Genomic DNA, 21,048 nt, shown 5'->3' with positions numbered 1-21,048 from the left:
TTGACGAACGGCCGGTCGGGGTGGTTGCGGAGGGCGGTGGCGAGGGCTGGGATGATGATTGGTGTTTTGAGGAGGCTGACTAACCATGAAGGGGTGGGGTTGTGCGGGCAGGTGGTGCGTGAGTGAGGTCCCCCGCAGAACGAACAGGTGTGTAGGTAACGGCAGTTGGCGGCGACGCAGATAGATCCGTTGAAATTGTTACATATCTGTCGCCCTGACTGGTATAAGAGGGGCCTCCCTCTGCTGTCTTGGGCATTGGAGGTGCGGGCGGGATCGGAGGAACGTGCAGGCTTGGGAATTGAGGTTGGGAGGTGGGGCTGCCGAACCGGTGCGGGAGAACAGAGCTGGGATGTGGCTGGAGGTGTTGGCGGGGGCCTCTACTCTCTTGTGGAGGGTCTTGTTGGGTGCCTTGTTGGAGGCCCTCTGGACAGCCGTGGTGCAAGCGGCGGACGGGTGGGAAGGAGCTCCGCACAGGTCACATGAGAGGGAGGCCCTGGCCGCGAACACCCTGCAATAAAGCTCGTAGTCCAGGACCCCCCAGTATGTGCCAAGGTTGAGCTGCTGCACGCGAGCCGCCGCCTGGGTTGCGAATTGGATGTGGTAGTTGTAGAACCCCGTGCCGCCGAACCGAATGGCCAGGTCCAGCACCAGGACCAGGTACTGGTCCAGTTCGGCCCGACGGCCGGGGTAAACTACACATATCACGTCCCTGAGTAGGGAGAATGTGTAAGCGAACTCTGAGGGGGTGAGATCTCGGGAACGGGAGGGGAGGGACTGGCGAAGCTCGGCTAGGAGGCCGAAGGGGGTGGTTATTTCCCTATTGCGGAGGGGGTCGGATATGGAGGGCTGGATCAGTTCGGCCAGGTCGATGTACGCACCGTTGAGGATTTGCTGGCGGAGGGAAGCGGTGACTGGGGAAGGGCGGGTCGCTTCTGACAGGGGGGGAACGGCTGGGGTGACGGTGGCCAGGGAGTTGGAGGGGGCTGAGGGAGAAAAATGGCTGAAGGTGCCGGGTCCCTGAAATGTGGGGAAAAGGGTGGGGAGGGGATAATGGGCGGACGTGCGTGCGAGTTGTGGCTGGGAATAGAGGGCAGACAGCATGGAGAAGAGCTGAGCCGGTTCGGGGAGGTGGGCGGTGGGAGGAGCGGACTGGTGGGGGGGAAATGAGGTGGCCTGAGGGGGGTGCTCTGCGGGAGCCTGGGGGAAAGGGTCGGCGGGAGCGTGGGACGAGAGCTCTGCGGGAGCGTGGGAAAACTGCTCTGCGGGAGCGGGGGGGGCCTGCGCACGGTGGGTGATGCTGACCGTGCGGTGGGGGGGGGGAGAGGTTAGGGGCCACTCATCATCCGGGGAGGGGGGTGGATGTGCGTGACGACGGGACGTCCTGGAGCGTTGGTTTGGGGGGGGGGACTGGGGTGGTTCGGGAGCGGGACGGCGCCGGCTGGATGCGCGGCCCCTGGCTCCGCGACCTCTGGGTGGTGCGTAGCCCCGGGTCGAGCGGTGGGCTGCGGTGCGCCGGTCGGGTGGAGGCGGGGGGGGCATGAGGTGCTGAGCCTGGGAGGGGGACGATTGGGGGTGCACGTGGTGCCGGTTGGGGGGGGAAGGCTGCTCGTGAGCCTGGGGATGGCCGTGGGCCTGGGATGGGGACGAATGGGGGTGCACGTGGTGCCGATTGGGGGGGGGAGGCTGCTCGTGAGCCTGGGGATGGCCGTGGGCCTGGGATGGGGACGAATGGGGGTGCACGTGGTGCCGATTGGGGGGGGAAGGCTGCTCGTGAGCCTGGGGATGGCCGTGGGCCTGGGATGGGGACGATTGGGGGTGCACGTGGTGCCGGTTGGGGGGGGGAGGCTGCTCGTGAGCCTGGGGATGGCCGTGGGCCTGGGATGGGGACGAATGGCGGTGCACGTGGTGCCGATTGGGGGGGGGAGGCTGCTCGTGAGCCTGGGGATGGCCGTGGGCCTGGGATGGGGACGATTGGGGGTGCACGTGGTGCCGGTTGGGGGGGGGAGGCTGCTCGTGAGCCTGGGGATGGCCGTGGGCCTGGGATGGGGACGAATGGGGGTGCACGTGGTGCCGATTGGGGGGGGGAGGCTGCTCGTGAGCCTGGGGCTGGCCGTGGGCCTGGGTTGGATTGGGGGTGGGAAGCACTCGGTGCTGTCCGTGCGGTTGGGGGGGGGAAGACAGAGTGGGGGGCGCTCGGCGCCGGGAAGAGGGGGAAGGGAGAGGAGGGTGGGAGGGGGAAGGGGCGGAGGGCGCGAAGCGCTGCTCCGAGTGTGGATACGACACGGAGTGCCGATCCGGGGAGTGCGGGGAAGGGGGCGCTCGGCGCCGGGAGGAGGGGGAAGGGAGAGGAGGGAGGGAGGGGGGGGGGGAGGGACGCACTCGGTGCTGTCCGTGCGGTTGGGGGGGGGAAGACGGGGTGGGGAGAGAGGAGGGACGCACTCGGTGCTGTCCGTGCGGTTGGGGGGGGGGAGACGGGGTGGGGAGAGGGGAGGGACGCACTCGGTGCTGTCCGTGCGGTTGGGGGGGGGGAGACGGGGTGGGGGGCGCGTGGCGCCGGGGAGGGGGGAGGAGGGTGGTAGGGGGAAGGGGCGGAGGGCGCGAAGCGCTGCTCCGAGTGTGGATACGACACGGAGTGCCGATCCGGGGAGTGCGGGGAAGGGGGCGCTCGGCGCCGGGAAGAGGGGGAAGGGAGAGGAGGGAGGGAGGGGTGGTGGGAAGGAGCCTCCAGGGGACTGGAGGCGGAACCGGTGTGAGAAGCCCGGGTGGGCGTGGCCCCGACGGTGGCTGGGGGCTGGTGGAGGTGAGCCACGTATGCCTCGAATAGATCGGCCTTGCGGTCCGTTCGGAGGAACGGGACTCCGTTTGCCGCGAGCGTCTGCTGCAAGCGGAAGACCGTCCACTCGGATATGGACGGTCGGCCTGTTGAAGAAGACGGGCGCCCCTGCGATCCGCCGATCGCGGAAGCGCCGTGGCGAGAGGTGGACGGTCGGAGTTGTTTGTCGGCCTCGGGAAGGCTGGATGGCGGCTCCCGTGGCTGTGCTGGAGAAAGCGGTTCTGAAGCCTGGACTGCGCTAGAACCGGGTCGGACGGAGGCGCTTGTTGCCGGGACTGCCGACGCTGTCTCGGAGCGTGGCGAGCCGTACCATTCCTCGTCTCCCGAGGCGTAGAGCTCGAATTCGTCGGACATGGTAGCGGCGGACAAAACGCGCGGATTAAATTTGTGCTCTAATGTAACGTGAACTCACTTGCACTGCTGTATTAGCTTTATAAACCGTATATAACAGCAGTGCTGACAGTATGGATCGAGGCGAACGTAACGTGAATGAGAGGAGGAGGAAAAAAAAAAAAAAAAAAAAAAAAAGAACGAGGAGCTTTACCTGACAGTTTGGTGGCACGGAGCCGTATCAAACGATTTGGTATGGTTTCGAGAGATCTGACAGCGCGAGGCGGTATCAAACAGGTAAGTAATGATATGAGGTGTGTATTTATGCTGTGGGGAATGTTGCGTGATTGGCTGCGCTGCCGTGGAGACGCGGGTGAACTTGACGAGGAGATAGGGATGGGAGTGATTTGGGTTGAGCAGTGGGTGGTGTCCACTCCTGAATCTACGTTGAACACAACTACATTAAGCGGTTGAGGGACCTTAATGTCCATCCTCTTATTATTAGATGGTACCATTCATTCTTAACTAAACGTACACAAAGGGTCAGTGTGAATGGCACTATGTCAGAGCGCAGAACCCTGAGTACTGGAGCACCCAATTACATCATTAAATTCTTGGATGACACTGCCATCTTAGCCCTTCTGGATAAGGATAGGGATGTAGCTGACTACTTTTTAGAGGTACAGAACTTTGTAAAGTGGTGTGATGACAACCACCTTATTCTTAACGTTAAGAAGACACAGGAGATGGTGTTTGACCCCAAGAGTATTGGTGATCACTAGGGTTGGGATTCGGAACCGGGTCCATTTCAGACCCGGTTCCGACATTGCGGATCCGGAGCCGGTTCCATCGTTTTTTTATTAATGGTTCCCCAAACGGTTCTCATCAGTGGTCATTTAGCTCCGCTGTGTCTGTGTGTGCATGCATGCAGAGCCTGGGGTGACGTCACCCCACCTACATGAGTGAGGTCGGGGAGAATACGCCCACTGTTCTGTGCATTCAGCGACCGCCGCGGAGCGAGTGGGACAGTATGTCGAAGAGATCTCCAAAGTGTGGTTAACAGAGAGGGAAATGACTGAGGCTGAGCACGCAAAGTGCAATAAATGCGATGCTATAGTTGCAAAGGTTGTTGCAACTTGTACCACGTCCACATTGAGGAAACATCTCAAAATCAATATGCCTACACGAGTCCACAACTCACGAGAATAATCTAGGCACATTGCGTTTGTGAGCCATGCGGAAAGCCGTGCCCGCTCTCCCCGCAGCTCCACCACAGACGGAGGGGGACGATCTGATGCAAGGCTGGTTTACTTTCCCCAGGCTAGTAACGTAATAGAAAACTAACATATAGAAAACTAACGTCTACAGAGCTTTTCATTAGGCGTATTGTACAACTGTTGTTAATGGTGGTTATTTAGAACGCCAGTGACTCGCCGTCTTTCTGTCTGATATTTTATGAATCACGTTAACTATATATTTTTAAAACTTATAAGCAACTCAACTGCTTTTGATTTGGCTCTAAATGAATCGCGTGACTGTTGAGAGCCCAGCGTTTAGGTGCATATACCTCCATAGATTGATTACTTTATAAACAGTTTGCAGAAAAAAGCACAGGAACGTAGCCTACAGTTCAATACAAGGTCTGCTAAGAGGATTTTATAATCCAAGAAAGCACTATGGCTTGTTTCCATTAGGGTAAGGGGTCCTTCATATTAAATTAATCTGAACATTAAAGACAACATTTGTCACCACAACAATATCATTATTGCAATGTGTAGGCCTACTGTATATTTAATATACAGTACAAATTGCAATATACAGTACAAATTACAACAATGATATTGTTGTGGTGGCTAGCTGCTGGTGGTGGTGGTGGCGGTGAAGTTTAAATAATAGTGCCACCTCATAATTGTAAAGTGCATTTTCAATAATTGAATTAATGAATTTGTGTTTATTATGTACTTGGTTAGGTTAGTTATAATATAAGCATAATCTATGTCAGAAAAAAGGGGGAAAAAATAATATTAGGATCCGTTAAGGGAACCGTTAGGAACCGGAACCGTTAAGAGGGATCCGGGAAGGATCCGGAACCGTTAAAATCCTAACGAATCCCAACCCTAGTGATCACAGGCCTGTGGTCATCCATGACTCGACCATCTCACAGGAATACAACTTAACTTGGAATACACATGTTGACAGTCTCTGTAGTCTCTGTCTTGGAAAGCCTGGTCAGGTTTGGCATCACAGTTTGGTTCGGTAATCTCTCAGTGCAACTGAGGTCCAAATTGTTCAGATTGGTGCAGACTGCAGGGAAGATCATAGGGGTAAGACAACTCCCCTCTCTGCAGTCTATTTATGAGCAGGCTACATTAAAACAGGCTAAAAAAATCGTCAGTGATCATGTTACCCATGTTTTAAATGGCGAGTTTGTACTTCTGCCCTCTGGGAGAAGATACAAAGAACCAAAGTGGAAGTACATCAGATTTAAGAAATCGTTTGTACCAGCATCAACTAAGATGTTGAACGAGGCTCTGAAACAGCAGTAACTGTGTGAGGCTAGATTATCCACATCATGTGTGCAATTGTGTAATGTTGTGTATTCCTCTGTAATGTATTTTGTTTGTCATTGATGTTTTATGTGTGGCTGTAGCTGGGGTGAAAGCCCAAGACAAATTTCCCTTGTGGACAATAAAGTTTACCTTGACCTTGAATTCAAAGTGTTTCAGCTGTGTGTTTATACCCAGTATTGTGTATAGAAACGGATGGGTTATTAATTATTATTATGTGTTGTTGCGCAGCCGCCCGCACACACACACACACACACACACACACTCACACTCACACATACACACACACACACACACACACACACACACACACACACACACACACACACACACACACACACACACACACACACACACACACACACACACACACTCACTCACTCACTCACTCACACACACACACACACACACACACACACACACACACACACACACACACACACACACACACACACACACACACACACACTCACTCACTCACTCGCGCACTTGTCAAAAATCCTCCATAGTGTACTATGAAGTTGTGAAGCCGTTGCACTGATGCGAGGTCCAGGTTGTACGGCAGCAGCTGCTTTAGCTGCGTTCACCAAGCATAGTTGTGTTAGCCTGGCTAATAAGCCAGACTAATATCACACAGCTGTGTGGCGTTTGCCGTGCGATAGGCATGTTCATAGGCGTGTTCACCGTAGTGTAGTTGTGTGGCATTTGCCGTGCGATAGGCGAGAGATGTGTGTGTCGGGTTGTTTCCGGCGTGTTGTTGCTGGCGGTGGCCGTCATGGGTCCTTATTAGTGTAGTCTAGTCAACACGACGTGGTGGAGTGTTCGCCTGGCCGGCACAGCAGCCAGAGGGGGAGGGGGCGGAGGTAAGATGAGCTGGTGTAGAGCAGAGGTAGCGAGATTGGACATTGAGGGTCGGAAATAACGTGTGTGTCACTGTGAAGGCCGTACCATTGGACTGGCCCCATGAAGTGAACGGAGTTGGCGTAACTCGGCGAAGTGGTGACGATTTTGACGTAGGCTGGTGGTGTTGCGCAAGAATGTGTTATTTCATAAAAATGGGTATTGTACTGTAAATATGACAGTTGCATGGATGCAAAGTAGTGGTTGATGTCTGGACAGGCATGCTGTTGGTGTTGTGTATGGTGAGATGTGTGCAAACGGTGTGGTTTGGTAGGAGAAGGCGGACAAAGGATGGGGTGTTGCGCTGTCTATTAGGGTGGCAGGATGTACTTAGTTACTTTCCACCACTGAGTGCACAGTAACTGCTAGTTCAAGATTGGACATGGAGGCAACAGCCTTAATAGACTCTCTACAGTACGTCTTGTTTGTTGTGCATGTGTCATTGAGTGAAGCATCACAATACTGTTAAATGGCCTATGTCTAATGGAAGTGGAGATGACATCCCAACAAAGATGCTAGATAAGAGGGAGATGAGGACAGACTTACAGAATTTAAAGCAATTTGCTCTCTAGTTAGCGATGCATATTTTAAAAGACTATTTTAAGGCATACAGTACAGTAAGTATGTGCTTTAGTATTACGCCACAGTTATTTCCGACCGTGCATTGTGATTGGCTGAGAGTGCAATTATCTCCAGAAATAGCACTCCACACTGAATGCATCCACTTTATTTACCTTACCTGTAGCCTAGCAACAGCTGCCATCTGCTCTTAGTGAGTTTTAGTTGTCTTTCCCTGGTAATCGTCAATGATAATAATAATGAAAGCCTTTATTGTTGAATGCATCTCCGGAAGGAAGAGTAGGCGTCACTATTTTTCACTTAACCCTCGACCTCCCTCTCAATCATATTCTGTCCTATGTATTCAATTCACACACATCATATGACATGAATTAGCAACAAAATTCGATATCATCACAAAATATATAACACTATATGAGTGGAAGAAAACAGATGGGGGTGTAAAAATGGATAATTTCCTCTCCCTTGGGCCATTGTTTGAGGGAAGGGGTCAGGGCATTCCACACTTGGGTGGCAGTGCTGTAGAAGGAGAATGTACCCATGTTTGTTTTATAAGTGGATGGTACCAGATCATTGTTCTCGCTCCCTTCAGTAATGTGGCTGTGGGTGTCGCTCATTGTTTGTTCATTCAAGGCAAAGCTGCATTTACAATTTTTAATATAAATTCCATAACTCTACTGTCTTCTACCCGGAGGCAACCTAGACTAGCAAAATGGTCCAAAGACCAAAAATACCCATAATCCCCTGGCTGGTCCATTACAGCCAAAAAGGGGTTCTCAAACTTTTTTAAATTCAAGGAGCTCTACTCTGAGTGCGTACAAGTGGAACATGAGAGTGGAGGACATTTTTTCTGGTTTGCTTGGTGCCCTGGCAAAACCAAAGTATGCTCCTCAGCATAATATGACCCGCCTAATGTCCTCTGGCTGCAGAAATCTTTTGTCGAGGTTTCTTGAGCATGGCACAACTCCTTACTCTCTGAACTGCTGGTGGATAGCAGAGAGCGTTACCTCTGATATGCTAGAATGAAAACAGACATCCATTCTTTGGAAAATTCATGTTAATGTTCCTCTTTCAAGCTGCTTCTACGTTGAAAACCCATGAAGTTTAAAGTTTAAAATATAAGAACATTATGTTATTATAAAAATTATAATAATTACGGGAATATTAACGCGACTGCAAAGGGTATAAGTGCAATAGTATTAGCTTAGTATTAGTACCGACGGAACCGGTCATATTTCATATTTCAGTTGCACAATAATACATTTATTTCATATTTACATGGCAATTTAAGCTTTGACATCTAAGCAAAATCTAGCCTGGTATTACCAGATTGCTATTGTGGCTTTAACACATTTTAGACGTTACAGAAATCTGTAGAAAGAAATTCACTATAGAGGTTTTTCTCCTCTTGTGGAAAAAAAGACCCAGCGAGAAGACTGAATTTAATTTAGCCTCGGTCCCAAATGGAACCAAATGGACCTATTTGGTTCCATGAAATTTGTCAAGGCGCTCCTACGGGCTCAGGTTGCACCTGTCAGCTGGGCGGGAAGATAGGATAGAGGCTTATGTCCTCCCGGTGGGGGCTCCGTCCTCACTGGCAGGTGGTGACGACACACAAATGTGTTTGGGTAGGAAACCCAACAGTAGTGCATGAGAAACAGACAGAGAGAAAGAAGCAAAGAAAGGAGTGTCTCTCATTCACACATACGCACACACATACCCTTGGCAGTCCATCGTTAACGAGGATGACGCAGCTTCCTCGTGCTGTGATGAATTGGTTTGTCAGTGGCTATCAGTGCTGACAGCGATGCCACTGTAAATGGAACCAACCTACTGTTTCAACCACTGTAAATGGGCCCTGCCCCTTACGGGTCCATTCAGTTCCGTTCGTACACTCTCCGAGATGATGCTGGAACAGAATGATGGTGTCTTCACTGGCTCTCCTTAAGGCGTGTGAGTCCAGTGTGGCTGAACCACATGAACCCTGTCATGTCATGACAGGCGAACATTCGGCCCAAATAGGTAGAGATTTGGCAAAAATGTCCACTCAGCTTGGAGATTTAAAAAAGGAGGGCAAAGGATAGACGCCTGGAGTACTCCAGTCAACAAAGTGTTTTGTTTTAAGTGGTTAAATGGCGATCACAAACACACACCTGATTTGAATACTTGATAAGAATGTTCTGCATATGAGCGCACGGTGGCACAGTCGGTAGTGCTGTCGCCTCACAGCTAGAAGGTCCAGGGTTCGATTCCCACTGGGGACGCTGGGGGTGTGTTCTCTCCTCCGCGTCATCAATGCCCATACCCGAGGCGGGGTTGGTGAAAGGGCCTTTCTGTGTGGAGGTTCTCCCCGTGTCCCATAGGGTAGGTACCCTCACAAAAAACATGCAGTAATCCTGGTCTCTAAACTACCTCCTGGAGGGGAAGGAACTGGTCACAATAACATGTTCCTTCCATGTCCGGCTGGAGAAACTCTCCCCTGTCAGGTGAAAAGAAGCAGCTTGGACTCCTCATGCATAGAAGGCAGCATGAGGTCAGTCTGCTGCCCCCCCAGGTTGGCAAAGGAAGTGTAGCGCCCAGGATTACATTAGATAATTGATTAAAAAAAAATCTGCATTATACACTAGTAGATAGTGTATCTATATATACAAGTGAGAAGTTGTACCCAACCCAGGAAAAGCGACCCAAAGTCACACACTGCATACATCACTGACACGTCACTGACACACTGCAACACACTACACTCACACGGCAGTGACGTCACACACTTACCCTCCGCGTCGTTCGGCCGCTATCTCCTCATATCGCGCCGAACGCCGACCCTCAACACCACCCGCGGAACATTACTCATTGCACTGACACCAACGTTGCCTCCCTTCCACACCCACGCCGGCATTGTATCTCTTCACAACAAACAATATCTCCCCAAGCACCCACACCCCCGCACGCACACACTCACATGTTGCCAGGTCTATGAAAACAAGCCCAGAAAAAATGCCATTCAACACGCTACTTACAACTCGCTTACAATTCGCGGACCTGGCAACACTGCATCCCGTGATTCCCCTCTTTTCATTGGCTGCGCCGCCAACATTGTTGCCACGTCTATGTAAACAAGGCCGCAAACCCTGACTTCCTACAGCCTACAGCCTATACTTACACACACTACCACTCGCTTACAATACGTGGACCTGGCAACACTACATCACCCCTTCCCAATGGCTCAAAACCCCACCACGTGACCCACGTGGTGGAACCACTACCGGAAAGTACACAGTACACACACACGCGCGCCGCACCACCATGCACAACCCCTGAATAAAACGTGAATAAGAATGACTGAGAAAAGTGAGAAACGAAATCTGCAGCCTGTAATTTATTTAAAATTAGCAATCCAGAAACGTAAATATTATATAATATAAGGAACCACTAACCAAAGGCAGTGATTAAAAGTTGTATTATGCTGCCACGTTGTATTATGCTGCCATGAAATGTCAAATGTTGTTTACGTTGTGTGACGATTCTGATTGGTTACTGAGTGTCACATGTTGGTGCGCGTTCATCTGTAGCCCTTGACTCTCAGCACTGAAGAGTAATGCATTGCGGTCCACATGTCTTCAATACAATTACAAACGATAGGAAGCCACTGGGTCGCAAAATGTGTGCGATCAATGTTATTCACACCACAAACCACTTGGGGGCAGCATAAACATCACAACACAGTTTGACATATAGTTTAACACACAGTCACCATAGACGCTAGAAAAACATGAATGATGAGCCACATGGAGCCAGGTAAAGATAATAATTCATTTTCATAATGGAACAACAAGACAAGAAAACTGTAGCCTCAATCTACATGAAATTAGCCATGTTTGCCAATGCCATGTTTATTTTTTATTTTTAAAAGCCTTCCATTGAATGTGATGATACCTATAGTGCATGTTTTCTTGATATTTTCATAGCGCCCTCTCTAGGACAAAAGTCACCAGCCGCCACTGACACACACACACACACACACACACACACACACACACACACACACACACACACACACACACACACACACACAGTGTACAGCCTGCCGGAAACCAAAAGTAGAAGAAGAAGAACAACAACACAGGTTCTACACTGATTCTAACTTGGATGGAGAGCGCCGCGATTACATGCACAGTTACAATAATGCAAACACGACCGCGTCGACACCTGGCGTGGTACAATCGGGACGAACCGACGCGCATATATGGATAAGAACAACAACACCAACACTACACGCACACACGCGCGCTGCAACACGCTGCAACACAAAACAGCTGTGTACAACGCAGTGTCACTGCAGACACGTGTGTGTGTGTGTGTGTGTGTGGTGTGTGCGGATCGCTTCGCGATGCAGCTGAAATGGCACGCACGCACACACACACACACACACGCCACAAAACGCTAATAATAATAATACACAATAAGAACACTACACTAATAATAATAATAACAACAACAGTACAGAGAACAGTACAGTACACATGAGTACAGTACAGTACAGAAAAAAAGCTCACATCAGAATATTAATAATAATAATAATAATAATAATCATAATAAATAAGAACACAACACTAATAACAGTACAGAGAACAGTACAGTACAGTACACATGAGTACAGTACAGTACAGTACAGTACAAAGACTTACAGTACAGTACAGTATACTGTTCCTGCGCCTTGCCATGCTCTCTTTCAATAATAATAAAATATAAGAACACTACACTAATAACAACAATAATATCAACAGTACAGAGAACAGTACAGTACACATGAGTACAGTACAGTACAGAAAGAAAGCTCACATCAGAATATTAATCCATGTAATAATAATAATAAAAAATAAGAACACAACACTAATAACTATAATATCAACAGTACAGACAACAGTACAGTACAGTACATCAGAATATTAATCCATGTAATAATAATAATAATAAAAAATAAGAACACAACACTAATAACAACAGTACAGAGAACAGTACAGTACAGTACACATGAGTACAGTACAGTACAAAGACTTACAGTACAGCACAGTACAGTACAGTATACTGTTCCTGCGCCTTGCCATGCTCGCTTTCATACGCAAATACACAAAACCAAACAGGGCCACTCAGCCAGCTTGGCAACTTTGCGCTTTCCAAGCAAATGCATAAATGAAAACATCATGGGTTGCCATTGCCTTCTTCCCATTTGCGACGCATCGCATGGCGCTGGGATGAGCGGGCCGAAGGCCCGCGAAATTCTAGTAATATACAAATGCATAATACATTACTATCACGTCTGCCTCAGTTTTGGTGTTGGAAGCTGCTATGACTTCGGCACTGGCTGGCTGGCTGTCTGACAGGCAGGCTGGATCATTCTGGGCATCCTTGGCTGCCTGCATGCTTCACTGCTATTAATGTTATTCGCTCAGATTTTGATAAATGTCTGGGCAAAAACTTGAATGAATAAAATTATAGTTACAAATTAAATTAAAGCCGATGCGAGAAGCTGTTTGAACACTATAGATTGTGTTCCACAATGGATATGTAGGTTGTGACATGTTTGTAGCAGAACAAAGTATGGCTGACCCAAACATAAAAATGTGTATATATATATTCAAATTCATTTAATTTATTTTATTTTTATTATTTAAAGTTTTTATATAAATGTATTGACCTTATTTACCTTTTATGTGCCTTACCTTGCGCCTCAAGTGCAACGTCATATGTTTTATTACCGTATAAAACATACGGTATTAGTGGGGAGGGGGGGTTTCAATTCTCCATCTCAGAAAAATCCGTCCCGTGTTGTAGACCAGCAAAGACCAGCAAAGTCTGTGCCACTCTGAAACATGTTTTTTTTCTGACCGGGAGATACAGAATTTCTTTAGCTGTCGAAATGTGAAGAACTGTGTCAAGAATCGGCACTGACTCTGCATACTACTCCTGCCTTAAGGCAATAAATCACTCACAAATATGAGATATGAGGTGTCATTCCCAAAAAGCCATTTATTCACTTGGAAAGTAATTTCTTACTTGAATGAATCATTGCATATTCCAAAACCAGGGATGATATCTGCACACAAAACAGCTGATAACTCAGTCTAAAAGCCCTACTGGCTGTGTTGCTCTTTGAACAAACCGTATCCGCCATGAGTCCTGTGATCTCACTAAGTGCATAAAATGAGAGTTGACATTCTGTTCCGATGGTGACGTTAGAGGAAAGGTCATGGAATCATTAAATGGTTAGAGTTCATCCTCCAGGTAACATGAATACGCTCTGCATGTCGCTCTGTTTCATGACAATCCACCCATTAGTTTCTACAAAACGAATGGGTAGATTACTACCGGTAATTGTCTCCACCAGGCCGAAGGCATGGGGAGAGAGTATGTTTTGCACTGGGGAGAGAGTATGTTTTGTCCGTCCGTCCGTGTGTCCGTCCGTCTGTCTGTGACCAGCTAATCTCTGGCACCGTTGGCTTGATCGCAGCCATACTCTGCACACACACTCCCTGTATGCCAGAGCTGAACCTCTGCCCCAAAGTTTTCACATTAGCCTAGGCCGCTTTGACAGTACACCTACATATTTTGTCCAAACATCATGCAAATTGGTACACAGTCTCTCTAGTCTCTCTCATTCAACGAAACGGGTCTTTCAGATTTTTCAGACTCCATCCTGATTGGCTAAGATTGGCTTCTAAAGTTCGCAGGAGTGCTCCGTTTCAAAGAAAATGCTGCGAATCATGAACACATTGAGTGATTTCCGTGAAGTTTTGCACACACATTCCATTTCCCACTAGGCCGGGGAAGACATGCCACTTGAACATTTTCAACTCGGCCTCATGGTGGCGCTATAACTGGCCAATTAGTGTTTTTACTTATAACTGCACCGATCTGTGTAAAACCTTGTATGCACACTCCCTAGAGGCCAAGGAAAAACATTTGCCTGGAATTTTTCACATCTGCTCTGTATAGCGCCACCAGGAGGCTGACATATGTAAAACACATTTTCTAATATTACTCCTTCAGATTTTATCCAAATTTCAGTACACATGATCTCCATAGTCATGTGATCAAGATGGGTTTGTTTGATTTCTCATAATCCATCCTGATTGGCTACGATTGGCTTCTAAAGTTTTCAGGAGTAGCTTCCTAAACATTTTGACAAAAATCACACACAGTTCTATCATCCTGGTGGAGACCTGTGCCCAGAAGGGCACTTTTTCTAGTTTGTTCTAATTCTATAGTTTAGCATGCAGTTGGCCTCGTATCGGGGTGGTGGGGATAGACTGAGGAAAGCACAGCAAATTCCATGGCAATCCAGTGGTTTTTCATTTTATTTGGGACTACTGTAGTGGTCCACACTTTTTCCCTTTTTTCCCTTATTTTGACTGTATAGACAGCAGAGAGGGTACAGTGAATGTTAGGTGCAGGATGGCTTCTGTGTAAGACCAGAGGTTGGTCAATCTTGGCGTTGTAATGCTTTTTGTTGACTGTGCCGATAACAGTGGCTTTTGGTGAGAGGAAGTGTTTCTCAACTCAATGTCATGAAAACTAATGGTCAAATTTGATCCAACTCAATTAGTCAAGACCGTCTGAATGGAAACAAAATGTTGGTGATCAATTACAATTGATCACCAAAATTCTTACCAATTGGATTATTCCAATATAGAAGTGAAGCTTTCAGCAGGTCAAAACAACTGAAATCCGCTGGCAGTGAATACAAAAAGAGACTATTGAGAGTTGACTGCTCTGGGAAGACGTCTTGAAGCTAGAAGTAAACCACTGTAGACGCACGTCAAGTTCACCTGTTAAAACTAAACAAAATAAAATAAACTACTACAATGAAAAGAGATTGATGACAATGATCTCAATAGTTGAACTGGCACAATCGAGACCTTTTACCGTGATGAAGACCCATCATGTTCACTTCTGAATGTTACGTTTTAATTTCTCTGAGATGTTGAATAGCTGTTGTCTGTGAACTTTCAAACTTTCCGCAGATTGAAACCAAGCAAGAACACTTGGACGTGGATTTGAAATACTATAATTGACACCTGAAAAATTGACAAAATCTGTGTTAATCGCAGCAGCCGTATTAGGTCTCGGACCTCGCCCAGCTGACTGCAGTTTAATCAATAACCTATTAGCGAACATCAGCAACTTCATCACAAAACTAGAAACCATCTCATTGTGTGATGCATGGGGCTATTGTCCTCACTCTGCACAGCATTGCAAACAGATGCTGTAGGTGTAGGGTCATATATTTGTTTTAATACCCCAAATATCTTTTTTATTTTCCCAGTTGGTTGTTTCCATATATATATAGTTTTATATGGAGAATGATGATGAGTGCATAGTGAGGGATTTATTTGTCACTAACTCCAAGCAGCAAAATAAATTAAACATAAACATAATATAAGGTTAAACTAAGCTTTAAAACGTGCAGGTGGTTCTTAATGGTTACAGTATTCTGCACGCAAATGTTAAGTTCTGCATTAACTATACTTATATTCTTCATTAACCTGTGTCCCCCAGCGGTCTGTACTTGGCCCCCTCCTTTTTCCACTATATACCAAATATTTGAAATCGGTGATCTGAAAATAGCAGATCACCGATTTTAACAGCCTATGCCCAGAGCAGGGATGATAGGATTCATGTGGCTATGCCCCGGTCTGGACGAGTGTACAAGATAAGCTGCTGTTCCACTGTCTCAAGTGCCTCTTATCTTGGCGTGATGTACTTGTGACAGTACTGGTGGATCACAGCCCACCACTATAGAAATACTGACAAGGGGCTTCGTGGAAAACTGGGGCTCTTGCACTGTCAGACAATCAGCCTGTGGGAATACTGAGAGCGCTCTTAATGAAAATCTTAAAATTCAAGTAGTACGCTCCTTGAATTCATGACTTGTTTTCTTTGCCAACTCTCATGGGGTTCCGAACGGCGGTGGAAGAAGTATGCAGATTTCTTAATTACGTAAAAGCAGCAGTTCCACAGTAAATAGTATTTGGAGAGTTATTTTACAAGTATTCCAGTTTTCACCAAGTAATGCACTTGTTTGGGCTGGCCGCACTGTGAGCCAATTCAAGGAAAGCTGTCTGGTCCGAGTGATAGCTTTGCCTGAATACTGCATTTTGTAGCAGCTGATGTGGGCATTCAGCCTTATATGTTCCATGACACAATGGCCATTCAGCCGCATGCTGTGCTGAACGACTGATACTCTGGGTTTTGTACACGGCCTTAGCACAGAGGCTGAATACAAAGCAAGACAGAGCCTTTTGTCCAGTAAATTTGTCAGCAACAATTTAACTTGAGTGTGTAAATGGAACCAAATTGATATGTGAGGGTCCATTTGGTTACATTTCCACCTTCTCTGAGTTACAAATGGATACATTAACGCTGACAATTATTGTGTAGAGCCTTTACTATTCAGACAGATGCTTACATGCTCTCTAACTTTGATGCCAAAAGGAGCGCATGAACAGAATTGAACTAAACAAATGTTCCTTTCTTCTTATCTCCCTCTCCTCCTTTTTCATGCTTGCGTTCATTCCATTCTTCCATTCCTCTCTCCTAATTGCTTCGTCTGACGAATCGCTGCATGTCCCCGTTCTCTGTTTCACCTTCCTCTCCCCCCACAATCTATCTTTCTCATTTACTGCTCCCTACTTCATTCCCGCCTCATTTCATCTCTTTCATCCCCCCCTCTCTTTTTACCCCCTCCCTCTCTCCTACCGTATCTCTACCCTATGCTCCTATTTCCCACTCTTTCTCATCCACCCAATCCCTCTATTTTCCCCTTCGACCCTCACCTTGTCCATTCCTGTCTCTTTCTCTCCTCTGTCCCTCTTTCTTCATCCCCCCCTCTCTCTCTCTCAGGTGAGACGTGTCGGAGTTTCATTGATCTGGCCCCCGCGTCCGAGAGAGGTGAGTAATGACCGTCATTAGGTGCCGTCCGTTCCCCAACACCTGTCCTCTATACTGAGTACGGCGAAACCCACCCCAACCCCCCGCCATCTCTCTCCTTTCCTGAAAGAGAGAGAGAGAGAGAGAGAGAGAGAGAGAGAGAGAGAGAGAGAGAGATTAAGGAGAGTGGGCAGTTGACTCTCTTTACAAATAGAGACGAGTAGATAGGAAGCTTAGAGAAAGTCAGTAGTATAGGAGAGCCGTGGGAGGTGGGAGGCCCTGCAGAGTGTGGCGGGGGCGTGATCCTAGTTGGTAGGCATGCCATGGATTGCAGTAATCCTCCAGCAAAGGCTGCCTGCGAGAGCGGGCTCCCGTGCCTGAACGACAGGGGCATTTTCTGTCTGCTGAGGCTGTGGGGTTCAAATCAGACCAAGGCCGGCTCAGCTCGGATCGAAGGAAACACTTGGTCCCAAAGCAGGCGTTGTGTTTTTCAGAGTCCTTGTGAGGGAGGGAGAAGCAGTCTCCATACTCTTGTTAAACCATATGTCACAAAGCCACGCATATTGCATAATCATAAATTGTAGTTTATGTGTTGTGTTGCATTGTAATGCAGTATAAAATGTAACAAAGTGCAGCGGCCGTAGCTTAGCAGGTAGAGAGAGGTAAACTGGTTCACCTGCCGGCCCGCCCATGTGTAAGCCTGACACGATCATTAAAGTGTACTTGCCGATTAATTGTCATACAAATTTGCTATTAACAATTTAAAGGTAAGGAAAGTGATATTGTTTTGTTCAAATAAGTGTTAAATAGCTCAAGGCAGCACTGTGTATGCCTTGATCCCGCCTCTAGCTGCCGCTGATTGGCCAGGCCGTTTTGTGGCCGGAGCATCAAGTCTGCCTGAGAGTTCCCAGATGGGAGCAGGAGGGGGGAACCCAGTGTACTCTCTGCTGCCCCATCTGGCGGAGTCAGGTTAAAGGTGTAATGAAACGGAAATGGTGGACATTTTATTATGAAGTTTCAAACGGTTTCAAGTTGAAACACCGGTCTGAAGTTTCTGAACCAATCAGAGCGTCGCATCCCTTCAGGCGATGGGACGGTAGCTAGGGAGTGTTGCTATGCTATACGCAGCAGCGTGGTGTGTGTTTGTTTACAAATGAAATAGACGGCCAAACTGTACCAGTTTACTGTTATGTGGCTTATTTCTACCCTATAATGTTTTCAGATACATATTTTAGCGTGATGATTAAGTTGAAACCGAGTAATACACTGTCTGGATGTTATCTGGAATGGGAATAAAAACGGAGGATTTCTGTAATCAATAGCAGCTGTGCTGCACGGATGCGCACATATGGAGAGGATACGGGTGAGCTTCATTTTTATTGGCTTTTATCGATGTGGGCCTCGACACATCATCACGCAGCACGTTTTCGTTTTCAGGAAGTAATAAAAAAAATATTTGTATGGACTTTTGATATAAAAACACACAAAAATGAGAATTTTCCCATTTCTTTGGCATCCATTGTTAGGTATGCTCATATGATGACCACGGAGATGGTCTAAAAGTGTGAAAAACGTATTTTTCATTTCACTACACCTTTAACATAATATGGCAAATAACTTAAATATACAAAGCAAATTATGATTAATTACTTTATAAATAACGGTGCTCACAACACGTCACAATTTAGATCTGCTGCCTATTTCCACTATATTTTGAAACTTATTTCTACATGGAAAGGATTATGACGATTACGCAAAATAATTGTGATTATTTCAAATAATTGCGATTAGGTGATATGTAATCATTGTGACAGTCCTACTAATGTGTACTAATGTGTACGTGAGTAAGACCCTCTGACCTCATGTTAACAGCTCATGACCTCTCCGGGGGAAGGTTATCAAGATACTGACCAATCAATTCCACTGGAAAATGGCATCACCATTCATAGGAGAATCATTGTGTAGATCGTGAGACTGCGTCTCTTGACGGCTAGCCTCGGTACCCAGGCTTTCATTTTCGTCAGCGCAAAAATTGAAAGCCTGGAGGAACGCATTGGCCGCTCTAGTCTAGAAGTGGGAGTCAACCCTTCCGGGTGGGCGTCGGAAACATTTGCAGATCTTTATAGCACATCTAAAAGCTCACAACGTGCCATGCCAGATTTTGATATGGCTAAGTGTGCAAATAAAATAAAATAACTTTTCTAACAAATATTTCTCTAAACATGGGCAATCAGTGGTATCCGCCTCTTAAAAATCAAACCCAAAATTCACTCTTCGCTAAGTCCCACCCAAGCCCGTTCTTGGCCAATACCACGTTAGCGACGGTTAAGGTTAGGATCCTGGTCACGCTTTCAATGCTGGTCAAAATGTTTAAGCAGTGTCAATAAATATATTTGCTGTACAGCATGTGTGGACCTCAGAAAGAGGGTTTGTTTTCTTACCTTGTTATGAGCAAACTAGTCCATTCCATGAATTATTTCGCTCCTCTGTGCAGTTTAATAGTAGGCCCTATCTATAAAAATAGGCTCTCATAGACTTCCATTGTAACGGGGAAACAGCTCTCAAAGTCAGTCAGTTAGCACATAAGCGAACACAACAAAAGCTGATTCTGACAGTTTATGACATCAGGAAAACTCATCCCGTTTTATTTTCGTCTTTTGATAGATTTATAAAGTATTTTGGTTGGAGATATACAGTGAAGCGGTTCTGGTGTTCCCAACTCTCGTTTGTAAACAAGTCGCCATGCTGTTTGAGATGCACCCAGCTGCAGTCCCAGACATTTCTCCTAAAGGGTCTCCCTCAAACACGTCCAAAATTGTGTATGGTGTTTGCGACAAGTGGACGAGATCAAATACATTTGTTTACATCCAAGGCTACTTCAAAAGTGGGTGTACAGAGAGGCTACTTCAGAAGTGGGTGTACAGATTTGGACCAATCAGATCGTTTTGTAGGCAAACCGGAACTTCTTTCCACACAAACTTGTCAGGGTTGCCAGGTCTGCTTATTTCCCGCTACTTTTGGCTTAAGGCTAATAATTAGTGTATGTAATACATTACCAAAACATTAATTATCATAGACATAGGCCTACATAGTATTTATAATGATAAATGCATACAATCTTTTTATTATGATTATATATGGTCATATTATTGTGTTTGTTTTGGCTTGTTTTTCTTGATTTGGCTTTAAGAGTTGGCTTGTTTTTGGAGGTGGGTTGGCTTATTTCTCTCACACAATGTGGCAACACTGAAGTCAAAACAAAAACAAGACAACGTTGACATTTTTTATTAAAAATAAAACCGCATGAGTTTTCCTGATGTCATAAACGGTCAGAATCAGCTTAGTGTTCTAAAAGAGTGACTTTGAGAGCTGTTTTCCCGTTACAATGGAAGTCAATGAGAGCCTATTTTTATTTCTAATATGTACTATTTTATTGAATTGCACAACGGAGCGAAATAATTCATGGAACGGACTAGTTTGCTCATAACAAGGTAAGAAAACCAATCCTCTTTCTGAGGTCCACACATGCTGTACAGCAAATATATTTATTGACACTGCTTAAACATTTTGACCAGCATTGAAAGCGTGACCAGGATCCTAACCTAGTAACTGTCGCTAACGTGGTATTGGCCAAGAACGGGCTTGGGTGGGACTTAGCGAAGAGCTAATTGGATCGATCAGGTACGCATTATGCACACCAAAATATGTATATTTTCAACAATAACTCTGTCAGTCAAGCGTTTCCCAGATTGCATTTAGATCAACCCAAGCAGTTAAATATGTCCGTTTAAAGGTGTAGTGAAATGAAAAATACGTTTTTCACACTTTTAGACCATATCCGTGGTCATCATATGGTCATACCTAACAATGGATGCCAAAAAAATGGGAAAATTCTCATTTTTGTGCGTTTTT

General features: G+C 46.7%; 1 protein-coding gene across 1 annotated transcript in view; it reads left to right on the top strand.

Annotated features, from left to right (window-relative positions):
* gsg1l (gsg1-like) overlaps positions 1-21,048 on the top strand; it is a gene marked incomplete at both ends in the record, with an annotated part of 61,867 nt that overhangs the window by 16,648 nt on the left and 24,171 nt on the right. The window contains one exon of the mRNA XM_079520723.1: positions 17,110-17,157. Within this exon, the coding sequence (XP_079376849.1) occupies positions 17,110-17,157 (48 nt within the window). The remainder of the gene's footprint in view (positions 1-17,109; positions 17,158-21,048) is intronic.

This window comes from Electrona antarctica (genome assembly GCF_951216825.1).
Source record: "Electrona antarctica genome assembly, chromosome: 14".
NCBI lineage: Eukaryota > Metazoa > Chordata > Actinopteri > Myctophiformes > Myctophidae > Electrona > Electrona antarctica.
The sequence above is the reverse complement of the archived record's forward strand: the minus strand, read 5'-3'. Positions and strand labels throughout refer to the sequence as shown.